The sequence below is a fragment of the Carlito syrichta genome, unplaced genomic scaffold (genome assembly GCF_000164805.1).
Source record: "Carlito syrichta isolate Samal-C Ts95f unplaced genomic scaffold, Tarsius_syrichta-2.0.1 Scaffold305452, whole genome shotgun sequence".
In the NCBI taxonomy this organism is placed as follows: Eukaryota; Metazoa; Chordata; class Mammalia; order Primates; family Tarsiidae; genus Carlito; species Carlito syrichta.
The window spans coordinates 336,852-345,159 of record NW_007249548.1 but is presented as its reverse complement, the minus strand read 5'-3'; the positions used below and the strand labels follow the sequence as shown (position 1 = coordinate 345,159).

General features: G+C 46.9%; 1 protein-coding gene across 2 annotated transcripts in view; it reads left to right on the top strand.

Annotated features, from left to right (window-relative positions):
* KLHL33 (kelch like family member 33) overlaps positions 1–3,741 on the top strand; it is a 6,261-nt gene extending 2,520 nt beyond the window's left edge. For both annotated transcript variants that reach the window (XM_008061697.1, XM_008061698.1), the window contains exons 2-4: positions 1,866–2,790; positions 2,888–3,055; positions 3,156–3,741. In XM_008061697.1, coding sequence (XP_008059888.1) covers positions 1,866–2,790; positions 2,888–3,055; positions 3,156–3,708 — 1,646 coding nt within the window. In that variant the 3' untranslated portion in view covers positions 3,709–3,741. The remainder of the gene's footprint in view (positions 1–1,865; positions 2,791–2,887; positions 3,056–3,155) is intronic.
* The last annotated feature ends 4,567 nt before the right edge of the window (positions 3,742–8,308 follow it).

Here is an 8,308-nt window from a genome sequence, read left to right as displayed (position 1 = left end):
TCGAACCCGCGGGCTCAGGCAATCCACTCACCTCAGCCTCCCAAAGGCGCGGGATTACAGGCTGAGCCACCGAGCCCGGCTTCATTTTTCCCGTTTTTAATTATAAAGCATTTCACACAGCAAAGAGAATATTTAGATGAACACGCAAACACCATCACCTAGGCTTAACAATTAACATTTTACTGTATCTGTTTCATCACTTTACTTTTTGCTGAAATTTAAACTAAATTTTTGACATTTCACTCATAAATGCTTGGCTATGTGTCTCTTTAAAAGAGAAAATTTTTGCCGGGCTCGGTGGCTCAGCCTGTAATCCCGCGCCTTTGGGAGGCTGAGGTGAGTGAATTTCCTGAGCCCGCGGGTTCGAGACCCGCCTGGGCAGCGAGACCTCATCTCTACAATAAATCAAAAAATCAGCCGGGCGTGGTAGCGCATGCCTGTAATTCCGGCTACTCGGAAGGCTGAGGCGGAAGGATCGCAGGAGCCCAGCAGGCAAGGCTGCGGTGGCCGGAAGCGGCCACTGCACTCCAGTCTGGGCGACAGAGTGAGACTCCAACTCAAAAAAAAAAAAAAAGAGGAAATTTTTTCTCATGAACAAAATCATGCCCAACATTAATAATAATTTCTTAATATTACCTAGTCTACATTTACATTTTCTCACTTGTCCAAAAAATTTATTTTAAAACTAGTTTTTTCAACTCAGGAACGAATAAAGGATAGTGCCGTGCTCAGCTGTATGTTTCTGAAACTTCTTTGAATCTAGTACAGTCCTCCCCCTTCTTTGTTACAACTTGACTTATTGAAAAACCAAAATTAGTTATCCTACAGGATGCTCCATTTCCTAGATTTGTATGATTTTTTTTTTCCTTCATGGTTTGCTTAACCAATTCCTTAAGCTTCTCAACTTTCTATAAACTTGACTTTACAGCTAAAGGGTTGAATAAATTTAGGTTAAATAATTTGGCCAGTATACTCCATAGGTGATGTTCAGTACGAGACTTAGTTGTTTAAATAGCATTTGTTAATAGGACAGTTTCACTGTCATAAGAGCCATGTAGATAACCAAGGTATTGGTACACAAGCATGCTTACTGCAGCCTGACATCAGTGACAGTGGATGGGGATGATCTGCCCAGACAGCTACTGCATGGAAATAGAAAATAAATCACATCCTTTCTCTGGGTCTCAATTTCCTTATTTTAAAAAGAGTAATTGAATTAGATGATTTTGAAGGTTTCAAATTTCAAATCTCATGATCCATGAGATGTATCAAGATGGGGAGAGGTTTGTACAGAGGAAAGCTAGTACATGTGGGAAATCTTGAGCACTAAATCTTAGGCAAGAGGAGACGGCAATCAGATGAAGTTGGGTTACAGCCATTCCTGAGTGATACCACTTTCCCAGCAAAATCTGACTAACAGAATGGCTAATGGTTGTGGCTCTTGCAATTTGTAAATAACTTTATTCTGTGTACAATATAGAGAGACCTATAAAAGTTGTGCATTGTTTTTTTTTTTTTCGTTTATTTTGTGCCCCCTTAGCAAATGCTTTCTTCTTAACTGACTTGGCCAAAAAGCCTAAAGCAATGTTTATCAAAGTATCTTCAGGCCACTAACATAAGCATCACACAGGATACTTGAAATGTTACAATACAAATTCCTAGGGCTCCATCCAGAGCTACTGAATCAGAATCTCTGAGGGTGGACCTTTGTAACCTGCATTTTATCAAGTACTCTATGGTATTCTGATGCATACCACCACAGTTTGATGGTTTGAAGGGCCAAAGTAGGGATTACCAAGTTGGGATGGTGCCTAGCTGTCATGCAACACTTTGGGTCCTCCTCTGCTTTTTCTCTCCTCCTGCAGTGCACCGAGCAGCCCTGGCCTGTGGCAGTGAGTTCTTTGGGGCCATGCTCCTCAGTGGGATGAGGGAATCCCAGGGCACGGAGGTGTCTCTGCGTACCATCTCTACCCAGGACCTGCAACTCCTCGTCTCTTTTGCCTACTCCGGGGTTGTGCGGGCAAGGTGGCCAGGACTGCTGAGAGCTGCTCAGGCTGCTCTGCAGTACCAGTGCTCTTCCTGCCTGGATTTGTGTCAGAAAGCCTTGGCTCGGGGGCTCAATCCTGCCCGTTGCCTGGCCCTGTTCCCCATGGCTGAAGCCCCTGGGATGGAGAGGCTCTGGAGCAAAGCTCGTCACTACCTCCTCACCCACCTGCCTGCTGTAGTTTTGTGTCCAGCTTTCCCTTCTTTACCAGCTGTCTGCCTGACTGAGCTCCTGGACAGTGATGAGCTCCATGTGCTGGAGGAGCTTGAGGCCTTTGTGGCTGCACGGTGTTGGCTAGCGGCCAACCCTGAGACCCAGGAGTCAGAGGCCAAGGCCCTGCTGCAGTGTGTCCGCTTTGGCCGCATGTCCACAAGGGAGTTGCGGAGGGTGCGGACAGCTGGGCTACCCCCACCCTTGCCCCCACACCTGCTGCACCAGCTGATGGTAGAGTCTGAGGTTCCAGGCAGAGAGAGGCGGCGGGAGCCTGACCGGGCACTAGTAGTGATTGGTGGGGATGGGCTCAAACCAGATATGTCCCTAAGACAGCCATCCCGAGGAGTGTGGTGGGCCCGAGCCTTTTGCTGTGGCATGGGACTGGTACGAACCGTGGAGTGGGGGCGGCTGCCTGCCCTGCCTGCCCCAGGGCGCTTCCGGCATGGGGCTGCAAGTCTGGCAGGAAATGAACTATATGTGTGCGGGGGACAGGATTTCTACAGTCACACCAACACCCTGGCTTCAACTCTCAGGTATGAGCTTCTGAGAATGGGCAGGGAGAGAAATTGCTGACCCACCAACCATAGATGCCCAGAGTCACTCTTCTATCTCTTGTCCCATTGTATCTAGGTGGGGGCCCAGTCAAGAGGACTGGGAGGAGATGGCTCCTTTGTGCCAAGCTCGGAGCTTTTTTCCCCTGGTGGCGCTGGATGGACAACTTTATGCCCTGGGTGGAAGAGACAATGGTGTTGCCCTCAGCTCTGTGGAGACCTATGACCCTGAGCTCAATATCTGGAGGTGAGCAGGCAAGGGAGCATCAGGGAGAGACCAGAAGACTTAGAACAGAAGGAGAGTTGAAGATGCTAGTTGCCTGATCTTGTTTCCTGTTCTCCCTTAGGCCAGCACCTGCACTTCCAGTACCATGCTTTGCCCATGCAGCTGTCATTTTGGAGGGCCAGTTGTACGTGAGCGGTGGCTGTAATGGGACTGGCCAATACCTGGGCTCATTGCTGCACTATGACCCCAAACTTGAGAAGCCAAGGACATTTCTGAGCCCTATGGGGATACCTCGGGCTGCCCATGTCATGGCTGCTCTGGGTGGGCGGTTGTATGTGGCAGGTGGGCTAGGTGAGACTGGGGACCTGCTGAGCTTCGAGTCCTATGAACTAAAGACTGATAGTTGGACTCACTTGGCACCCCTGCCCTCCCCCCATGTCGGGGCTGCAGGTGCAGTGCTTCAGGGGGAGCTGCTGGTGCTGGGGGGCTATAGTCACCGTACTTATGCCCTCTCCCACCTTATTCATGCCTACTGTCCTGGCCTGGGCCGATGGCTCTGCCTGGGAACTCTGCCAAGGCCTCGGGCTGAGATGCCTGCCTGTATCCTGACACTGCCCACTGTGCAGCACATAGCTTTGGTTTCCACCTTGCACCAAACCAAATCTGCTGGGTGAAGGGGGAGCAGCAGTGTATGGGGGAAGGGGAGGAAAGGATTAGAAATATGATGAGAGAAGGACAGAGATTATGAGGGGAGAGAGAGAAGGCTTTATCCTTAATCATATCTTATATTTACACAGTGTTTTACAGTTTGTAAACTGCTTTCGTATACATGCTCTTCATTGAGGAAAAGGTGGTTCCAGAACTCCTGGGGCATTTGGGAAGGGAAGGCAGCAGATTACCTGGATAAAGAGAGGAGACCCAGGAACAATTCCACAAGGTTTAGAAATTCTTGGTGGGGGAAGTGCATCTGGCTGGGAAGATAGTCAGGAAGTGCCAGTAAGCTGGGTGCAGTGACTGACGCCTATAATCCAAGCACTTTGGGAGACTGAAGTTAGAGGATTGCCTGGGCCTGCGGGTTCAAGACCAGTCTGGGAAACTTGGCAAGACCTCATCTCTATAATAAATCAAAAAATTAGCTGGGCTTGGTTGCATGTGCCTGTAGTTCCAGCTACTTGGAAGGGTGAGGCGGAAGGATTGTTTGAGCCCAGCAGGTCGAGGCTGCAGTAGCCAGGAACGTGCCACTGCACTCCAGCCTGGGTGACAGAGTGAGACTCGGATTCAAAAAAAAAAAATCTCCAGTAGCCAGAGCATAGTGGCCATGTGAGGACAGTTGGAAAAATGATTCTGACCCATGGATCAAGGAAAAAATGTGGAAAGGCAATTTGTGAAAGAGTTTGAGGAGTGTGGGGAAAAAGTACTGTGAATTGTTCAGCCCTTCCCTTTTCCAGCACTTACTCCTTTCTCCTCTCCAATCCCTGGGAGGCCTAAACCCTCTTGACAATACTCTATCTCAGGTGACTTTGTAGACCCCGTCTAGTGTTTCTCAGCCCAGACACTACAGGCTGCCCCTGAGGGTCTCTTGGTTTTCTTCTGAGGTAGAAGCTTCCATCTGGGCCTGGACAGCAAAGGGTCTGAGAAGCCTGAAAGGCTCTCCAGGGTGATGCTGTGGGAGTGTTGTGTGGAAAGATGGGGACAACAGCGGCCATGGAGTGAAGGGCCCACGGTGGAAAGTGGATGATACGAGGTATGAGGGGGTGGGGTGGAAGAAATCCGAAGCCTTTGGGGCTTCTTTTCTTCCCTTTGGGAAAACAGAGATCAGGAGTGAAAACAAAACAGTTGTGGCATGAGAACTCAAGTTGTGAGGGGAAGTGGCAGAGACAAGAGCGAGAGACAGAGAAGATCCAGAAAAGCCATTTCCCACTTTCAGTCCCTTTGCCCTAGAGTTTTGCTATTGGTGTTGTTTTAATTTTAACTCATTTCCCTTTTTCTTGCCCAGAAAAGGTTGTCAGATGCTTCCTCTTTCTCTCTCCCTCCATTCTGCTCTTCTCCTATGCCCACCCACCCATTTTTTTCTCCTTTTCCCCCCCTTCTTTTCTCCTTTCTCCTCCACACAGTCATGAACTACCTATTTTGTGCTCTGTAGGAGGCACCAAGGATACAAAGGTCAGAGGAGCTCCTGACCAGCAGACAGACTTGTAAACAAATACAAGTTTTACAGTGAACTTATGGGTGTGGACAACGTGGTCTGCAAGTCCAGAGGATGGAGGGGTGAACTCTGCTCAGAAAGGCTTCTATTAGGGAAGGTATCATCAGATGGGCATATTTTGAACAGGATCTTGAAGGCTGTCTAGAAACTTGTCAGTTAGAGAAAGGGGAATGCATTCCAGATAGAAAAAGGAAGGAAGTGGGGCAGTGCCCAGTTTCTCCACACCAAAGGGGAAGTCAGTATTCCATAGGTTCTTCTGAGAATTCTGCGGCTCTTGCAACCTATCCTCTTCTGTGAGGCCTTTCTGAAGATAATAACCTTCACTTAACAATTGTATATTCCCTCCCTTTCACAACTCCCCTGGATCGTTTCTGTCTGATATTTCTATTTCTGCCCCCTGGGCAGTTCTGGGCAAAAAAAGGTCAGCTTTTTTGTGTAGGACAATTTTCTCTTACCATTGTTTAGTAAGATTTTCATGCTTGTAAGAGTGATGATGGAACCTCTCTTGCACTTTTCTTCATTCTAGCCCCAGAAGTACTTAACATGTGTTTTGTTTTTGTTTTTGTTTTCTTATTTATTTATTTTTTTTGAGTTGGAGTCTCACTCTGTCACTCAGACTGGAGTCCAGTGGCCATTCCCGGCCACTGCAGCCTCGCCCTGCTGGCTCCAGCGATCCTTCCACCTCAGCCATCCAAGTAGCTGGAATTTCAGGCGCATGCTACCACGCCCGGTTAGTTTTTTTGATTTATTGTAGAGATGAGGTCTCGCCAAGTTGCCCAGGTGGGTCTCGAATCCGCGGGCTCAGGCAATTCACTCACCTCGGCCTCCCAAAGCGCAGGATTACAGGCTGAGCCACCAAGCCTGGCCTTTTGTTTTCTTTTAAGACTTTATTATTTTACTAAGGTTTTTTGTCTATATCTCTGTGGGAATATATTTGAAAATGAAGAGGAGTAAGTAGAATACTAAGAGAAAGGAGATGGAGGAATGAGGAAGAAGGAATTGGAGGAGATGAGAAACTATAAAAATTGGGTGAACTTTGGTGAACATTTTCTTTGTGATTTGTACTAAAAGACAGGCTTAAATAAAGGGTTTTACAGTGATTGAATCATTCTTATGTGAGTTTATTTATTATGAAAAGCATTCAAAATAAAATTCTCTTTAATCTGACACCTATCTCCACATACTACTAAAACTTCCCTCCATTGTTACCATGACCTACTTAGCAAATCTAACGATCCGTGGCCATCCTCATTCTCTTTCATTTTTCTGCAGGAACTGACTGGCTAGAAAACCAACTCATCCTAAAAGTCTCTCCTATTCTGACTCCAGAGGTAGCTACTCTTCTGGATAGGCCTTCTCTTATTTCTCCAGTTCAAAGAGGTAGCAGTAAACCAATCAAAGTGTCCAAGGGGGTGTGCTCCATTCTAGGTGGAGCTGATAGCCAAGAGTTCACAGGCTTTCATTATTTAGTTTTAAAATTGAGAGTCAGGTGTGATGGTGCTATAATCCCAGCTACTCTGGAGACTGAGGCCGGAGGATTACTTGACCAGGAGCTCAAGACCAGTCTTGGGCAACATAGTGTGATCCCAGTCTCTATAAAAATAAATTAAAATAAATTAAGTTGAGGACAGGGTGAGGAGAGAGGAGGAGGAGATCTTTGATTTGAAGCAAGACCCCAGTCAATAGTCCATTTTTCACTGAAAGGGGCCTGGATATAAGCAAGGTAGCAGCTTGGGGTCTACCCAAGCAGACTGAGATTCAGGGTAGTATTTATTTTCTTTCTCATAACCTTTCTTTCTTTCTTTCTTTCTTTCTTTCTTTCTTTCTTTCTTTCTTCCTTCCTTCCTTCCTTCCTTCCTTCCTTTCTTTCTTTCTTTCCTTCCTTCCTTCCTTCCTTCCTCCCTCCCTCCCTTTCTTTCCTTCCTTCCTTCCTTCCTTCCTTCCTTCCTTCCTTCCTTCCTCCCTTCCTTCTTTCCTTTCTTCCTTCCTTTTTTTTTGAGACAGGATCTCACTCTGTTATCCAAGCTAGGGTACAGAGGTATCATCATAGCTCACTGCAGACTTGAACTCCTGAGCTCAAGCAATCTTCCAACCTTAGCCACCCAAGTTGCTGAGACTACAGACCCAAGTCACCACACCTGGCTAATTATTATTATTATTATATATTTTTTTAGGATGGAGTCTCACTCTGTCACCCAGGCTAGAGGGCAGTGGCACGCTCATGATCACTGCAGCCTCTATCTGCTGGGCTCAGGCAATCCTGCCACCTCAGTCTTCCAAGTAGCTGGAACTACAGGCATGCGCCACCATGCTCAGCTAATTTTTAAATTTTTTTTTTTATTGTAGAGATGAGGTCTCACCAAGTTGCCCAGGCTCGTCTCGAACCCGTGAGCTCAGGCAATCCTCTCACCTCGGCCTCCCAAAGTGCTGGTATTATAAGCATATCCATCGTGCCTGGCCTCACACCTGGCTAATTAAAAAAAACATTTTTTTGTAGTGGCTGGGCATAGTGGCTCAAGCCTGTAATCCTAGCACTTTGCCTGAGCCTGTGGGTTTGAGACCAGCTAGGGCAACACAATGAGACCTTGTCTCTACAATTAAAAAAAAAAAATTAGCTGGGTGTGGTAGTGCACGCCCTTAGTTCTGGCTACTTGGAAGGCTGAGGTGGAAGGATCGCCAGAGCCCAGCGGGTGAATGCTGGGGTTGCTGTGAGTATGCCACTGCACTCCAGCCTGGGCAACAGAGTGAGACTCTTACTCAAAAAATTTTTTTCGTAGAGACAGGGTTTCACTTGGTTGCCCAGCTATTTTCAAACTCCTGGCTTCAAGTGATCCTGCTGCCTTGGCCTCCCAAAGTGCTAGGATTATAGGTGTGAACCACAAAGCCTGACCCAGTGTAGTATTTCAGCCCCAGAAGGAAAATAGAGTGAGAATCAGGAACAGAGATAGAAACAGAGATAGAAACCATTCATGTAGACTGGGCAACCATAATAGGAACCTGATTGTTTGATAATACTTAATGACCTAGGATTCTTTTTTTTTTTTTGGTTTTTTTTTTTTTTTTTTTTG